This window comes from Megalobrama amblycephala, linkage group LG3, assembly GCF_018812025.1.
Source record: "Megalobrama amblycephala isolate DHTTF-2021 linkage group LG3, ASM1881202v1, whole genome shotgun sequence".
NCBI classification, from domain to species: Eukaryota; Metazoa; Chordata; class Actinopteri; order Cypriniformes; family Xenocyprididae; genus Megalobrama; species Megalobrama amblycephala.
In genome coordinates this window covers 43,858,560-43,877,330 of record NC_063046.1, presented here as the reverse complement: position 1 = coordinate 43,877,330, position 18,771 = coordinate 43,858,560, and the positions used below count along the sequence as shown (strand labels likewise).

Genomic DNA, 18,771 nt, shown 5'->3' with positions numbered 1-18,771 from the left:
GGTCTAGATAATAGCCCTTAATACTAATCGTGTTGATCGTTATAATGGCATACGTTTTCTGTAAAGATACGAATCAAAACAACTCACCTGTCGAGTAAAACACAAGCGAGATCGGCATCTCTTTCTAGTTGAAGTTTATCGCGAAGCTCTCTCCATCTAGAAAATGCAACACCGATATTGATCCTCGCTCTTTCTCTCCTCTTGTCCCAAACTCTTCTTGGGTCGTTTGGTTGGCCCGTACACTTACGTTTACGGGAGCTGTCCTTGTCGACAGAACCAGCGGCAGATGGTAAACAGTAATTATGTTCCATAAATAAGTAACACAATCCACCATAATAGTAAATAAGTAAATAAGGAACTGCTTGAAGCAAGCTAGTGGTTTGCTGGACGCTAGACACTACTTCCGCATTTGTCCACGACACTGTTGTCATGTGGTTTCTACGTCAGTAAAGGCGGTAACAAAGGGTAACTGACGTCATTGACAGGCGACTGCGCTGCCCCGTGTCACTGTTTAGAATGGGAATTTTCTCATGATTTACAAGTAGTTGAAAACATTAGAGATATTGTTAGTAATCAGCTGGACAAAATATATAATACTAGCCTAGTGGTTTTTGGATATTTTACTGCGAATATCTTACAAATTGTACCTTTAAAACACACAGTCACCCGATCAATACTGAGATTCTACATGTTTTCACTTAAAAAGGCTAAAAAGAAGCTGCTTTAAGAGACATGGTCTGCTCTGCTCGATATTGAAGGGACTTTCGCCGTACTAGAGTGACGCTGTTTGCGTCACTGAAATAAACGAATCTGATTGCACGGTACGTTTTGGAGTTGACTCGAATCGTGACGGAGGGCGGACTGACCAGACTGATATATCTTGTAGAAGATATCAGTCTGGCCTTGCCAGGCAAGCTATGCTAATGTCTTCACATCATTTGGCTAGCTTTACAGTATGATCTGTGTTCTGTTGTCCAGCTCGGTGAAGCGAGAGAGAGAGCAGCCAAGCGAGGATGGTCCGCATGTATCCTATGATCACCTCCATGTGTTTCTCTCTGGGAGGCCGATGGTGTGACACACAAATATGTATTATAATATAAAATATATTATACATTTTAATCTTAGGTATGATTAATCATGATTAGTTACATAAAAAATGTGATTAATTTGTTAATTAAAATAACTTTTTTTAATCAATTGACAGCACTGAATATATTATAAATACAATATAATATAATATTGTGATTTCAAGGACATTTTTGTTTACTGTTGTACAATATCTGTTTTTGGTACTGTGTTGGATTGTCATTTAAAAGTATATTTCACCCAAAAATAAAGATTCTGTGATCATTTACTCAAACCTCATTTCATTGCAAACTATGATTTTCTTTCTTCAGAGGAAGATGAGACAATTTTTTTGTTGTTTTGTTTTGTTTTTTTGTTGATGCAATTTAGTAGTCACCAAAACTGTTTGGTGAACAACGTACTGTAAAATATCTTTTGTGTTCTACAGAAGAAAGTAAGTCATACAGGTTTGGAACAACATGAGGGTGAGTAAATGATGACCGAATTTTCATTTTTGGGTGAACTAACCCTTTACTGTAAAACCTAGAGGAATATTTGGACAGTTTATAGTGCGCAAGTGTTTTATTTACTTTCGAGTATGATGTTATTTGCCAGATGTAAACCGGCCCCATCAGACTGACATCAGCCATGTTTGAAGTAGAAAACCTGCTCAAGCCCATACCTGTGGTTTGATCCTCTTGAACATGTGCCAACTCCCAGTGCCCAATATTCAGGCTGCTATCCTGCATTCCTCTTTTAGCAGGATAAAGTCCACATTTATATCATTCTTTTAGCAAAAATGTGAACGAATACATGTGACCTGATGTTTTGTGCTTCTAGTTTTGAGGTGAATTTGTTTAACGGCAATTTTCACCTCGCTTTACAAAAGTGCTATGGGGATCTTAGCAAATGTATTCTGTATGTATTCTCTGGAAGTGTTTGAGGCATGTCTGCTCTGGTACACGTGAAGTGGGAATATCTAAAATCATAAACCTTAAAAACATAAGGGATGTCTAATTCAGTGTTCAAAGACTAGCAGTACAGTACAAACGGGAAACATGGAGCAGACAGGAGATGTACGGTGCATTCCTGATGGATTTGATAGCAGTGTTGCCGCCTACTTGTGTGAAGTACAAATACCTGTTGGTAGAGCTGCACAATTCTGGATAAATTGAGAATCATGATTTTTTTTATTCTCCCACGATTCTGAATGGACAATTTAAAAAAAATATCATAATTTACTAGAGGTTCTGACAAAATGTTAATTGCTGCTATCTTTTTAAAAATGTTTAATTAATTTGACATAATTATATAAAAAATAAGTTTGAATAAATGATTCAATGACTCACTCATAAACATTTCACTTTCCTTAATAGACAAATCAGGTTTTTTGAACGAATCTCTTGAATGAATAATTCAACGACAAATACATATTTTTAACAGTCACTTGTCGCCACCTAGTGGCATAACGATGTAATGATTCAATCGTTATTTGAAGCGCCAAGTTAACTTTCAAAAGGTGCTTTGCTCTATTATGATCGCCACTGTAGACATCAGTGTTTATATCTGAACTCTAAACATTTATAATGATACTGTGTAGTTTAAAAGTCTGTTTGTGAAGCTGTTTCATACCTATACATGACAGCTGCGTATTTTAATGTTCCGGTGTGATTTTGTCAAAGGTTTAATAGACAGGTGAATTGCTGTCATTTTAGGAATGAGATTGCGTAGGTGTTTGAATCGAGATCGCAAACTTTTTTAATCGTGCAGCTCTACCTGTTGGTAGAACGGCACTGAATGAGGTGATTGCACAGGTGGGCAGTGGGCATATTAATCTTAACCAAGCTTAATTATAGCAAATCTCCAAAAGTATACTGTATATGTAGCAAAATACCTTAACAGAAATGCTTTAGCTTCATCACTGCTTTAGCTCCTAATCACAAGAACGCACTTTGGAGGTCTGTGCATGCAACTGGTGTGTGTTTGGATGGAGTGTTGGGTCAAGGATTGGCCCTGATCTAGATGTCTCCTCCCTCTTTTATCTGTCATCTTATACTGTAAAACTTTGTCTGAACTGCAGTATCAGTAGATGAAGTGATCTCGCATTCTTCAGCGCTATGTCTGAATACTGTTGTTCTTCCTCCATGCTAAAGACGTGAAATATGTTTTCTTCATACACAGACGTCTATATAATGTTTTTGACATATTTTATGCTCACCAAGAAAAACAGTAATATTGGGAAATATTATTACAATTTAAAATAACTCTTTTCTATTTTAATATACAATGTAATTAAAATGTAATTTATTCCTGTGATAGCAAAGCTGAATTTTCAGCAGTCCTTCAGAAATCATTCTAAACGTTTCTTATTATTAGCTATCAATGTTGAAAACAGCATGAAGCGGAAATCTTTTGTAATATTATAAATGCCTTTAATGTCAATTGTGATTAAGTTACTCTACTAAAATGTAATTAATTACTAACTACTAATTATCAACACTGTTATCTTTAACAGTGTAATTACTGTACTAATTACTCTCTCTGAAACGTATTGCATTACTTATTACTAATTACTTATCAGCCTCGACCAGCTGAACAATATAAGGAAAGACATGAAACTGCTCTTTTAATTCTTTCAAATAAATAATATAAAGCTGCATAAATTATTCTTGACCTGACCAAAGTATTTAAGGTTACAATAAAAACATACCTTTTAACATTAGCTGTTAAATTTTGATGTTAACTCCCTGAGGTTTTTTTTTCACATTGCAGCAAAACAAACTTAAAATACTCCATCATTTCTTGTCATAGAGACATAAGTAATATATCAATTGAAACTATAGAATATTTTCTTTTATTTGTATACAAATATAGAATGATAGTTCTCAGAAAATGAACTATAACTTAGTGAATACTAATCACAAAAAAATAGACTTATGTCTAAAGACACGTTGAAATGTCAGGTTTTAAATCATGTAAGTCATATCGAAAACAAAAATTCTGTGTTTATGGAATCTGTATGAAAAGAGACACATGTCAGAAATCCGTGATTCAGCCCATTATCCGCTAATGCGGCCACGCCCACGGAGCGAGCGCTATTCAGACACAAATTATGAGTCAATACAGGCATACATCATCTCAATCGTGTATTTATTGTCTTGAAAAGTGTTTATCTGTATGTAAAAGCCTGTATGTTAGCGACCTCTGGAAGACATGCCGTTAGTTCCTGATATGTCCTCTTCTTCTTTAGAATAATTTGTGGACTAAATGTGCACAGAGAGCGCCCTCCGGCTTCAATTATGAATTGAAAACACCATTCCTGAAATGTCCTCTTCTTCTTTAGAATAATTTGTGGACTAAAGGTGTACAGAGCGCCCTCCGGCTGCAAGTATGAATTGAAAACACCAGCGCTCATAGTGATAACAATGAATATTGAATAAATATTACTCCTCTGTATAGAAAATTGACATAAACATATGAGAATCCATCAATATTTCTCCAAATGTGAATGCTTTTAAACTAAAAACCTATATTCAGAATCTTTGCATCACAGAAATACATTATATTTTAAAGAATATAATAGAATACCATTATTTTAAATTGAGCTGAGACATGATTACAGAGGTTTTTTTCACAGCCTACCTGACTGAAAGGCCTCATTAATATGCAGCACCATTAGAGGTTCTTTATGCGATTCTTTTGTCTTCTCAGGTGTAAATGAGCCATTATTCATGATCATTCACGCCTCCATGCATACTGTGTTTCTTGACAAAAAGTGTCTTACAAAAACTAAATCAATATATTGTTTTATATGAACAAGTAGGCATTATAATTTTTACATAATTTTGAAGCAAAAACTCTAGCTCACAACCCCCAATACCCAGAAGTCTTGTAAACACAGATTTAATATATATTTTTGGCCTTATTTCAGTGACTTAATTTTTTTGTTTTTTCAATAACCACGCATAAACGTTATTCCTTCAAAAACACAAACATGTGCATACATGTTCCTCACATATTATGGTAGCCTAGTTTGTGCTGAATACAGTGTAATGACACTTTTTCCATTAATATGTTTATGAACAACTGAAAAAAGCACAAATGTCAGGGCATGTCAAAACTTCTCCAGGCCCCAAATCAGCCTCAGACTCCAGAGGGTTAAATTCACTATTTTATATATAATCGTTCTTTTGTCTATATTTACATGACAAGTAATTACATGACAGAAAAAGTAACAATAGTCCCTTTTACAAGGGAAAAGTAATTAAATTACAGTAATTTGGCTAATTACTTCTTAATGCATTACATCCAACACATTCAACTTCGTTCGTTCCGTAACGCGGCGCCAGTTTAGTTTTTTCCGTAAGTTGAATAGGAAAGGCATAGGACATACAGCGTAAGCGTTTTGAAGAATGCGGAAACCGGAAGTACGTCCAAGGCGATATTTTGTGTTTATAAAGCATAGACAGTTGTATTTTTTTTGAAAATGACCGAAATGTTCCAATAAACATGTAATATTATTAGATGTAATGACTGCACGTATTAATGCAAAACAATAATATGATTAAATTACCTTTTATGATTAAAAAATAACAACGCCATAAAATCAGGTGCTGGTGCTACCTTCTGTAGTGCTCTCAAATGTTAGTCTGGATCCCTGTTATCACATGTTAGTTTACTCAGACTTTTGAAATGTTTGAAACAAACTCTCTCTCTCTTGGATCAAATTAGTTAATCTATATGGGTGTCATGGGTTTTTATTTATATTTTACACATTGCATCGGAATTACTGTATCAAGTCTAAACTTGTAATCACATCACACTAACACTGACCTTTAATATAATCTAACACCTTAAAGTGAAATGTTCCTGTTCTAAAGTTGACACTATTGAAAATCTGCCTAAATGAGCTGCAGTGTTGCTATGAGCGAAGAAGTGTTTCATCCAGGCCATTAATGTGGGAGTGAGACAGTCTGTGCGACACAGACATTGTAATATCCAAGTGTCTAGCCTGCTTTAAAACAAGGTTGTAATTAAATAGCTTTTGTCAGATAGAGATGTGTGTGCATGTTTCTTCAATGTCTTTTTGAACAATTGAGAGAGAATAGATCTTGTTTCAACATGAGTCTCACAGTTTTCGAGAGTCATGTGCCTCTTCCCTAAACAGCAAAACTATTTCCTTGCCATGTCATACACACCCTTGCTTTTCAACTCTCGGGTCTTCCTCATCTCCCCTTTTACCTTGCCTCTTTTTCTCTCCCATCTGCTTCTGCTATTAGTGGTGAATAGAGACAGTAGTGGCTCCCTTGTGTAACTTGGGGCAGTCCTGTTTCACTGTGTGCATGTGCATGTAAAGAGCAGCTTATTGTGTGCTCTGTTTCCAGTAAACTGTAAATCAGATGATGCTTTAGATCTAAAAAAAACACATAGCTGTTTAGATTACAGGGGGAAAAGGAAATTAAATTATTATCTTTGTTTTCTATTAGATTTACAGTTCATGGGATTTCTGATCATGCATTGTTTTGTTTTTATTTTGTGTATGTGGAAATTTGCAAGCAAGGAATTGCAGAGTAGAGACTGTTGAATTAAGTACACAAATTTACTGCAGTATTTAATTGTGTTTTCCTTGGCCCATTGATGCTCTGGCATCCGTGGTATTTCATCATCTATCCTCCTCTTGCCTTGTGACAACACAGGATTTTCTTTTTTATATAAGGCTTTGTCTGTGGAAGATAAAATTTAACCATCAAAACAAAATTTGAAAATAATAGAATTAGTAGTAAGTTTAAAATATCGTCGTTTAACCCCCCTAAAATTGCCCGAAAGCATCAAGATAATCTGTTGCCTCAAACTGTTTTATGATAAAAACTTCAGGAGCGCTTCCAGACGTAATTCATTTGAGCCCTGCAGTTTTAGATTCATATGCAAGCCGGGTATGGCATGCAGGTTTAAACACGCTCTGTGGGGATAGAATTAGATCTCCAGATTATAGTTCAGGTGAGAACTTGTCTTATCATCATGGAGTGCCAGTCTACGTCCAGTACTTCTCTGCTGTGATCCCCACTCTGCGAACGTCACTGTAATTTTTGTTTTTCTTTTTATAGTTACTCTGATATTACAAATGAAAGCTGATATTCTGTTTATATAGCAGTCTACAGAAGTGTTGACCCTTTCAGTTATATACATCAGCCTCCCTTTCTAGCTTCCTCTAGTGGTGAAGGGAGGGACGCCGTGTTTCTCCGTGAGCCCAGCTGCTGTTGCATAAACTGCTTTATACTGATCTGCAAATATTTAGAGAGAATTCTGTTTGGACCAATATCACATTTGGTGCACCTGGACGTGTTGACATAGTTGAGTTTCAAACAAGTACAGATTAGGTGGATAGTTTCTCTAAACATTGTGCCTTTTCAGACATTTTTACCACTTGTACGATAGGAGAAATATGTCAGTTTCACTTTCTCTTGGGAAATGTGTGTATTTTGAGAATTTGATTTTATCAGTTGGGTTAGTGGCATGGACACAGATGTCCAGCAATTCATAGAAAGTCAGAAATTGTTAAATTGACTTCCATATGATGGGGGGAGAGAAATACTATGGAAGTCAATGTGGACCATAGGACTTTTTGGTTACTCGCATCGTTCAAAATAACTTCTTTTGTGTTCAGCAGAAGAAAGAAACGCATACAGGTTTGGAACAACTTGAGGGTGAGTAAATGAATTTTGGTTGATACGTTCCAAATTTGGTGTTGGAGTATTGACCTTGACTCAAGAGCCTCCCCTGCTGTCTGAGAACATTCCAAAGCTATACTTACAAGTCCCGCAGTCTCTGATGTCTTTATCCTCCTTATCAGGAGCACTTATGCGTGTACTGTTTTGAATCTAGCCCACCTCAAAAGGGATGCACAATGCAACAGCCATGCATCACTGACCTGATTTCCACATTCAGGCACTCTGTTGTGAGGAATCCTATGGCCGATCTGATTCATAAATGTAATTATCAGTCATACTGCTGCCGTTTGCGTGCAATGTTAAGATATTGTTTTGTTTCTTGATGCGATATCTTTCTTGTGCTAGACTAACCAGATACTAATACCTATTAAGTGTCTGATAACTGATATGCAGAACATTTCTTAAAGAGGTGGTTCAGTGGTTTTTTTCTAGGCTTGATTGTGTTTTTGGGGCACAGTTTAAAATGTCTTAATGCTTCGTTTTTTTGAAAACGCTGTATTTTTCATATATTTTAGCTTTATTCTATACCTCTGTTTCCACTGTCATATGAACGGCTCGTTTGACTTCCTGCTTCTATGAAGCCACTCCCTCCGAAATACGCAGTGTGCTCAGATTGGTCGGCAGGTTGGTAGCTGGCACAGTGTATCGTGATTCGCTGAAGCGTCCGGAAACGCCACGCCCCCTTACCATTCGTAGTTAGCGCTTCACAGCAAATGTAAATAATAGCGCCTATAATGCTGTATCAAATTGAGCCGAATCAGACCCAGATGAAGAGGAAAAAGCAGAACCTCTGCAATCGCGGCTTTTAAAGGACGTTTATGAATGGTATTTCATTTAGTATTTGTGTCAAAGTGTTTAGATATGCTGTCACTGTTTGTTAGCTTTCAATATATGGTTTTATCCTGATTAAATCTTTACTGTAGCCGAACACATGACTGAGTAGTCGCATTTTTGTAAAGGTAGCGTTTAATTTATAACATGAACAACTGTTTGTCTATGAACATAGAAGTTTGGTGTTTGTTGCACTAGAATTTAGCTAACTGGCTAGCAAAAACGAGTTGCTCTTTGTATATGTCCTAGATGCATTAAAAATAGCAACAGAACTATATGTTTAAAAGACATTTACAAACAATAAAACGTACTTACAGTTTGAAGCCAATAAACAGCAGCTTCTGCTTTTAAAGTTGGAAGTGCTTCATCTTTTAGTAAAAGCCTTTGTGTAAATCCAGCATTAAACTCGTGTACATTCTGGAAGCTGTCTTCAGCGCCGCATACAGTGTGAAAATATCACTGATTATAATGGGTTCTATTATCTTTTGACGCGTCGCGTCGCGCAGCTCGCGTTCGGTGTAAACAACTCTTCCGCCTCCATTTTGCTGCGCCACATGTTCCCGGGGGCAGTGTTTATGTTAATAGCGAGGGTTTATGATGTCACCAACCCGGGAAGAAGCTCGTTGTAGTCCAAACCAGTTGTTTTTGTAGGCAATAAACTGCCATAACTTAAAAAGACAATATCTCCGTTTGCATTGAACTTTCAGCGCTGTAACTTTGCAGATACTGTTTGTGCTCAAGCAGCAACATTACACACTAACTAAGTTAAAAAAGTGAAATCGCATGTAACCACCCCTTTAATGCTAATTTTTTTACTAACTAACCCCAACCCTAATTCAATAATTAAACAACAATAATACTACAGCAATGATGATTATTATTATTATCATTATTAGTTTAAAATGCTACATGTCAAGTATTTATATAATACATCTTACTTGATTAAACTTATAAACAGTATTTACATAAAAACAATAATTTAATTAATACTAATAATATTGTTTTATATATTATTTGTGTCTGTGTTAACACAGTAATGAAATACTTTGTTTCCTATTGAATGATCTGTGGTGTCATGGCATTGTGGGATGCTATTTATCGGTTCACTGCCCTTCAAAAGTTTAGGGTCAGTAAGATTGTTTTACTGTTTTTGAAAAAAGTCTCACCAAGGCTGCATTTATTTGATGAAAAATACATTAAAACAGTAATACTGTGAAATGTAATTACAATTTGAAATAATCTATTTGAATATACAGTATTTTAAAATGTAATTTATTCATGTAAAGGCAAAGCTGACTTTTCAGCATCATTACTCCAGTCTTCAGTGTCACATGATCCTTCAGAAATCATTCTAATATGCTGATTAAGACACATTTATTATTCTTATCAGTGTTGTTTATTAAAAAGTTGTGGCGCTTTATATTTTTGTGGAAACTGATGCATTTTTTCAGGATTCTTTGATGAATGAAATGATGCGTCCTTGTTCATTGAAAGTATTAATTTCTTTTAAAAGAAAACTTTTAAACAGCAGTGTATATTAAATAAGCAATAAAAATATACTGGTCAAAACAGTTGGTATTTCTGTAACTTGCAGGTTTTCCTTGCTGTCCTGGGAACAGGCTTTTTTTTATTGTTCAGATCGCCGCTAGGGGCTTTTGCATGTGCTTGCATCCAAAAGTCTTCTAAAATTAAAGCTAAAGTCAAGCTCCTCATTGAGAAAGAGACTAATTGAGTTTGTTGTCATTTTCTGAGTTTGGCAATAAGACTATTTTCTAAGATTATACCTTGATAAACATTTGACCCCCTTGCATGTTTTTCCCTCACCCGCCCCCACACAATCCACTCGGCATCAACTGGTTGATTGGTAGAGGTTGAAGGTCATTCTTTTCTTAACTCCACAGGAATAGGAATAAAAGAATTCCAGGGAAGAACCAATGCAGGACATTAGAGGGAGGTGCTTTCTGGTCCATTAGATTTGAAAGAGTTGTACCCTAAAACATGTTTAAGAAGAGATTCTTATGGACCTTGAAATCGTGAAACTCCAGCAGTGACTGAAAAGGAATGCAATGAAATGTGTTATTCTTACTGTTATTGATGAATGTTGCCTGGAGGGGAAAAAAAATAGCGTTTCGGCGTCTCTGTTAAGCAGTGTGTGAACAGAGAGCAAAATGGATTTGTCACACCAGGGCCGTTTCAATAAATTGAACGCTTAAAGGTGTGTCAAAATGTCACAGCATCTAAAATGCACACTATTGCACACTACACTATTTAGTTTCAACGTACAATCTTTATGTTTAAAGAGAACAAAAGTGTGTGTGTGTGTGTGTGTGTGTGTGTGTGTGTGTGTGTGTGTGTGTGTGTGTGTGTGTGTGTGTGGATGTGGCTGTGGTACATTGGGACAGATAAAGAAAGTTAGCTAATCACTCTTCCTTGTAAACTTCACCTCTTTTTCCCATCATTAATACTTAATGCTATTATTCCCAAGTTGATAATGTACATACCCAGTTGTGCTGCTGAAAACATTGACAATTGATCTGATTTTTCATAAATGTACTTGCCAATTTTAAAAAAGTTATGAACCTTCATCCTCTCCTTGGGTTATTTGACCCAAAAAAAACATTTCTTTTCATTTTTAAAAATGGTGTGATAATCGGAATGGTACAAGATCTTGTCAGTTTTGTCACACTTGAAATTACACAAAAAAATTTACTGGATTCAAGGATTTTTTGTGGCTGGATGGTTTTTGTACACAAGAACAGAACACACACAAATGAAGGGATGAGACCATAGAACATCACCAATGCAGAACACACTCACACACTCACACACATGTACACACACACACCATATTAGATGGTCATATACATATAGAGCTTTAAGGCCATCTAGTGGCAATAGTCAAGAAATTCCATGTTACTTTTTTGTCCACAAGAGGCCAGCAGAGACACCCAATGCATGAGGGAATGATGTGTAATTCACATGCAAGGAGAGTAGGAAGGTTAAATAAGCATAACTGGCCCAAACATTCCACTGCGAGCTTGTGTGCGTGTGTGCGCGTTTGATTGGGCCATTCAGACACAGATTATTTGTGGTCTGCTGCCACTTCGTTCTGTCGGCTCCCAGCATTCATTTGCCCTCAGGCCGTCTTTCACTAGGGCTCAGTTAATCCACTGAGCCCTAGACTGGAATTTGCATTTTGCCTCTATGGATGAATCGTTGCACTGGTTAATATTCTCCACTAGATGGCACTGTTCATCTCCCCATATATCCACAAACTCTTCAGCTTTTGGCATCTGATCTTTCCACCCACTTTCACTATACAGTTGGTCTAAACTCTGCTCTCTAGAGAATAGACATACAAAATAATTTGTCAACACCTACATGGATGTCTATTATCAAAAAATCGATTTTCTCAACTTTTCCAGTTACTAGCTAATATTGTTGGCTTATGTATAATAAATTAATACTTTTATTCAGCAAGGATGCATTAAATTGATCAAAAGTGTTTCAAAGGCAAATTCTATAATGTGTGATAATATTTAAATAATTAAATTATACACTACCACTTTGGTCAAGAAAATTTATTTTAAAGAAATGTATACTTTTATTCAGCAAGGATGATAAGTTGATCACAAATGACAGCAAAGACTTTTACATTAAATTATGTTTTTCAAATAAATGTTGCTCTTTTTAAGCTTTCTATTCATCATAAATCCTGTAAAAATGTTTAACAGCTTCCACAAAAATATTAAGCAGCACATTATGTGGTAATGTAATAATTATTATAGTGTAATAATAAGAAATGTTTCTTGAGCACCAAATCATCATATTCAAATGATTTCTGATGCATCATGTGACACTGAAGACTTGTGTAATGATGCTGAAAAAAAATAAATTACATTTTAAAATATATTGAAATGTAAAACAGTTTTGATCAAATAAATGCAGATTATGGTGAGCATAAGATATTTTCTCAATAATGTAGATACATTTTTTCTGACAGCAAACTTTGTCTCACCAGAGGATAACAAAATATGACAAAATCTCGCTTAAGAAATAAATAATTAATAAAGCTTTTTATTCTAAAATGCTTCTTCTGCTTTCTGTTAGGGGTAGTTGATAGAATTATAATTGCATGCATGCTGATGCATCCATCAATACATTAAATTTTGAGTTGTCATTTTGAGGACGTATTTGGTAGTTCACACATTTAAGAGTATTTGACACTGAATACTAAAATTGACATGCCCATGTGACATGTTATATCTAAAACTATTTTAAACAGCATTTTATATACACTTTTCCTCATACATTCCTATACAAATCCATTTACCAAAAGTCTTGATGTTGTTAATAAAAGTTTATAGATACTGTGTATTATGCGTCAGCTCAGCTGCCCTTAAGTATGAAGTGCATTGAACATTCAGTGCTCACAGATCATCTCCTTTAATTCCCAGGGCTCTTTTTGCTCATCTTTTTCGATAGCAGAATGGCTGCTGAGTCAAGCAGGTGTGCTTGTTCAAATTTGTCTCTATGCTTTGTCTGCAGGTCTTGATATGCTCTGCCAAAAGATTTAATAAGCTCCTGTTAAATTTTCATTGGATGTGTTTTTGATTCTGGTTTGACTTTGATTTAAATTGCGTTTCTATCATATCTATTTCAGGATGCCTTGAACGTAAATATTGAGGTCTCTCAGAATTCAGTGTATATATTCAGCTGGGTGCTAGTTCCTGATAATATTAATGCATGCGTTGTTTAGAGATGTTAAAGGAAACTCTGTTCGTCTTCTATCAGTCAGATCAATACATTGTGATGTCAGCTGTCATGATGTAGTGAAAGGTAGCAAAATGACGAGCCAGGAAACTCCCTATGAATCTATTTGCATGTGTTGGACTAGCAGGGCTGCTGTTCTCTTTCATACAGTATGTTCACTCCAACACGTAGCGGGCATTTTCTGTGTGGCTTTTGCTAGAGTTCACTTTGCAAAGTTGCTTAGGACATCACTGCTCTCATATTAAAGAGTCCTCTTTCACAAGACTCACACAATCTCACAAAAAGAAAGAAAAATAAACAGATAGTTGTACTTCTCAAAGCAGTGATCTGATTTGAAATAATAATCATTTTCAACACAAGATGTAAAACATTGTTTGTGTCTCAAAACCTAATGAGATGCCTGCCTTGCGAAGCAGGAACACAAAACAAGACATGAAGTTTCTGTCAAATTGTACTCTAGTACTGTTCAAAAGTTTAAGGTCGGTAAGATTTTTTTTATTATTTTAAAAGAAGCCTCTTTTTTGCTGCATTTATTTGACCAAAATGCAGTAAAACAGTACTGTTGTTAAATATTAATGCACTTTTATATTAATATTGATAGTTATTATATAATAGTAATATATTATATACTCTTATTTTAATAAATTTTAAAATGCAGTTTATTCTTGAATTTTCAGCATCATTACTGCAGTTTTCAGTGTCACATGATCCTTCAGAAATCATTCTAATATGCTGATTTGATGCTCAAGAAACATTTCTTATTATCAATGTTGAAAACAGTTTAATATTTTGTGGAAACTGTGATACATTTTTCCCTAAGATTTTTTAGATTAAAAGAAAAAGTAATAGCAAGCTTGGTAACACTTTCCAATAAGGTCTCATTTGTTAGCATTAGTTAATGTATTGACTAACATGAACTAACAATGAGCAATACATCTTTGTTCATGTTAGTTCACAGTGCATTAACCAATGTTAACAAATACAACTTTTGATTTTAATAATGTATTAGTAAATGATGAAATTAATATTAACTAGGGTTAATAAATGCTGTAGACGTATTGTTCATTCTTAGTCCATGTTAACTAAAGTAGTTTACTAATGCTAACTAATGAAACCTTATTGTAAAGTGTTACCGAAATCTTTTGCAACATTATAAATGTCTTTACTCTCACTTTTGATCAATTGAAAGCATCCTTGCGGAATAAATGTATTAATTTCTTTTAAAATAATTTGTAAATATTTTCTAAATGTAACTACTAATTAATTATGAATACTACTTTCTAAGCTGTCTACTTTCATTTACTAAACTGTACAGTATGTTTTCTTCTTGAATGAGGAAATTTAATAATATGATGCAATGTGATGTTCAGTGAAAGTTTCAGTGAAAATGTTGATAATTAATATATTTTAATTCAGTTCTGAAAAATAGTATCAATAGCAAGTAATTCTACATAATTAGAAATGCTTAATAATAGCTTTGTGCTTATTAGAGTCCAGGTCCTTTCAAATCAAGTCTTATCAGCCATCTTGGCAATGTCCCTGCATGAGCAACAGTTTAAAGGTGCCCTAGAATTAAATATTGAATTTACCTTGGCATAGTTGAATAACAAGAGTTCAGTACATGGAAAAGACATACACTGAGTTTCAAACTCCATTGTTTCCTCCTTCTTATATAAATCTCATTTGTTTAAAAGACCTCAGAAGAACAGGCGAATCTCAACATAACACTGACTGTTACGTAATAGTCGGGATCATTAATATGTACGCCCCCAATATTTGCATATGTCAGCTCATGTTCAAGCCATTAGACAAGGGCAGAACGTCTGGATCTGTGCACAGCTGAATCATCAGACTAGGTAAGCAAGCAAAGACAATAGAGAAAAATGGCAGATGGAGCAATAATAACTGACATGATCCATGATAACATGATATTTTTAGTGATATTTGTGAATTGTCTTTCTAAATGTTTCGTTAGCATGTTGTTAATATACTGTTAAATGTGGTTAAAGTTACCATTGTTTCTTACTGTATTCACGGAGACAAGAGCCGTCGCTATTTTCATTTTTAAACACTTGCAGTCTGTATAATTCATAAACACAACTTCATTCTTTATAAATCTCTCCAACAGTGTGTAATGTTAGCTTTAGCCACAGAGCATAGCCTCAAACTCATTCAGAATCAAATGTAAACATCCAAATAAATACAATACTCACATGATCCGATGTATGCAAGCAGCATGCATGACGAACATCTTGTAAAGATCCATTTTGAGGGTTATATTAGCTATGTGAACTATGTTTATGCTGTTCAAGGCAAGCGCAAGCTCCGGGGGCTAGGGAGCACGAGAATTAAATGGGCCGCAACCTATATATCGGTGCATAGTTAATTATGCCCCAAAATAGGCAGTTAAAATAATGAATTAAAAAAAATCGATGGGGTATTTTGAGCTGAAACTTCACAGACACATTCAGGGGACACCTTAGACTTATATTACATCTTGTAAAAAGAAGTTCTAGGGCACCTTTAAAGCATGCAAGTACAGCTCCATCTGTTGTGCTTGAGAAAGACCCTAAAGAATCCTGTAGCTGCCATATTGAGTGTTTTGATTTCTTCTGTTTATTTGTCTCTCCTCAAGTCAGCTTATACACAAGGTTTTGAGGCACAGTTATTCTCTCTGTGGATATCATCCACACACCATATATAAAAAGCATGATTTAGTATTTTGTGATGTAAAATGAAACATCTGAGTCACATTTATCAGCACATTTGAAATCTAGAAATTTTTGGATTTCTAATGTTACTGTGTGGTGATCTTGTTTTAACAGTGGCTATATCAAGAAAAAGCAAATAGCTCCATCTAGTGTTTGTATGAAAAATACCCATTGGCCTGTTATAGCATACAAAGCAACTACAATATATTGGGAATGTACAATAAATAAAAAAATTCATAGCTGTGCTTTAATTATCATTTATTCAAATTCAACAGTTTATATCACTCGTAAACCTGTAGACATATTTTGCATTCATTGTCCAGAGTTTCCGTTTTGTAATACATTTTCTGCATTCTGATATTTTCCCAACATTAAAAGAAAATTACATAAATTACTATATGATCAATGTTTAAAATCATGTTCACTAGTTGTATCAGGAGCATAATAAAAACATGTGTGATTCTGTGTCCACACCACTAGGTGGCAGTATGTCATGCAAATTCCAGTTAACACCACTGCCTCTTTTTTAACACTGTTAGTATAATAGAAAATAAAATGTCCTTTTTGCAGATTTATTCACACATATTCTATTTTCAGTGAAATGATATGTTCCTGTGTAGAAAACTGTAGTCACTTGGGAATGTGGTTTACATCTGTTTGATAACATTTGTGGAAGCCTCATTATTTGTAAACATATCATTCCAAAGGACTGATCAGGATTGATGACTTCACTGATCATCTGATGGTTACGAGTTGTGAAACTTCATTTAAATAGATTATGAAGATGTTCTTGAACATAGAATTAATTTATGACACTGAAGGCAATTTTATAGCTAATGAAAATTGTATGTGTGCATGCACTACTGGTAAAAAGTTAAGAATATTCAAGATTTTTTCAATGTTTTTGAAAGAAATCACTTATGTTCCCAAGGATACATTTATTTGATCAAATTATTAATAATGTTCTTATTATTATTATTAATGTTTTGCTGCTTAATATTTTGTTGAAAGCATGATACATTGTTTTTCAGGATTTTCTGATGAAAAGAAGGTTCAATAGAAACATTATAAATGTCTTTACCATCAATTTTGATCAATTTAATTCATCCTTGCTGAATAAAATTATTAATTTCTTATTTACCCCCAAACTATTGAATGGTAGTATGTCATGGTTTCCAAAAAAATATTGGAAATTAAATAACTTTTAACATTTGATAATAATAATAATAAAAGAATGATTTCTGAAGGATCGTGTGAGACTGGAGTAATGGCTGCTGAAAATTCAGCTTTGCAATCACAGGAAAATATTACATTTTAAAATATATTAAAATATAAAACAGCTCTTTTAAATTTATTTCACAATATCACTGTTTTCACTGTATTTTTCATCAAATAAATGTGGCCTTGACGAGCTTAAGAGACTTCTTTTAAAAACAGTAAATCTTAATTATTACAAACTTTTGACCGGTAGTGTATGTCTCCAAAATTAGTTCTGTGTGGTTATGAATAATTGTTTTGTGTCTACAGGCATGTCATGGTTGTGGGACTGGATCGAAGTGTGACTGCAGTGGGGTGAAAGGAGAGAAGGTGAGTGTTTACCCACAAACACACAGCCGCGTATGTAAGCTGCGTTCCATTCGACATAGTCTCTATGCAGTGGGTCCCTGAGGACAGGATATCTGTTGAAATTCGCTTCACTTGACAAAATGTGTTCATTTGGAACACAGTGCAACATAATCACATTCAGACAAATTTGAGTCATGCATATTAGAGAATATATAATACATATGTATTACCATACTTTAAAGGTCCCGTTCTTCGTGATCCCATGTTTCAAACTTTAGTTAGTGTGTAATGTTGTTGTTAGAGTATAAATAAAATCTGTAAAATTTTAAAGCTCAAAGTTCAATGCCAAGCGAGATATTTTATTTAACAGAAGTCGCCTACATCGAACGGCCAGTTTGGACTACATCCCTCTACTTCCTTCTTTAATGACGTCACTAAAACAGTTTTTTGACTAACCTCCGCCCACAGGAATACACAAGAGTTGCGTTTGTAGAGTGTGTTTGTCGCCATGTCGTCGAAACGCTGTTATTTTCATCCCGCAGTCCAATCACCGGGTCTGATTCCGGCTCAAATTGATAGGGTAAAATTAAAGACATGTTTACAATGACACTGAGCGCGTGCATCTCCACGTTACGGTAAGAGGCGTGACTTTTCCGGGCAAGGTGCGCTCAGAGCTGTCGAATCACAACACAGGAACCGCTGGCACAATCAGAACTCGTTACGTATTTCTGAAGGAGGGACTTCATAGAACAAGGAAGTCATCAGCCCGTTTTTATGACAGTGGAAACAGCGGTATACAGATAAGTAAATTATGTGAAAAATACTGTGTTTTTTTACACGCGAAACATGAACACATGTTAAACACTATAAACACAATCAAAGCTTCAAAAAACCACGAAAAACGGGACCTTTAATGTACATATGTATATAGTATCCATGTGTAGCCTATGTTTATACAAATCTATAGTTATTATTAATTAAAATCAATTGATAAAACTAAACTGAGTGATAAATGTCTATTGTGATGTCTAATATGAAAGTAACATTCTTCGGTTTCATTAGATGTGTATTTTATCTTTTTTTACTCTAATCATGAT

General features: G+C 34.8%; 1 protein-coding gene across 2 annotated transcripts in view; it reads left to right on the top strand.

Moving 5' to 3' along the window:
- Nucleotides 1–18,771, top strand: part of col4a5 (collagen, type IV, alpha 5 (Alport syndrome)) — a 61,843-nt gene that overhangs the window by 9,969 nt on the left and 33,103 nt on the right. For both annotated transcript variants that reach the window (XM_048185612.1, XM_048185611.1), the window contains exon 2: nucleotides 17,636–17,695. In XM_048185612.1, coding sequence (XP_048041569.1) covers nucleotides 17,636–17,695 — 60 coding nt within the window. The remainder of the gene's footprint in view (nucleotides 1–17,635; nucleotides 17,696–18,771) is intronic.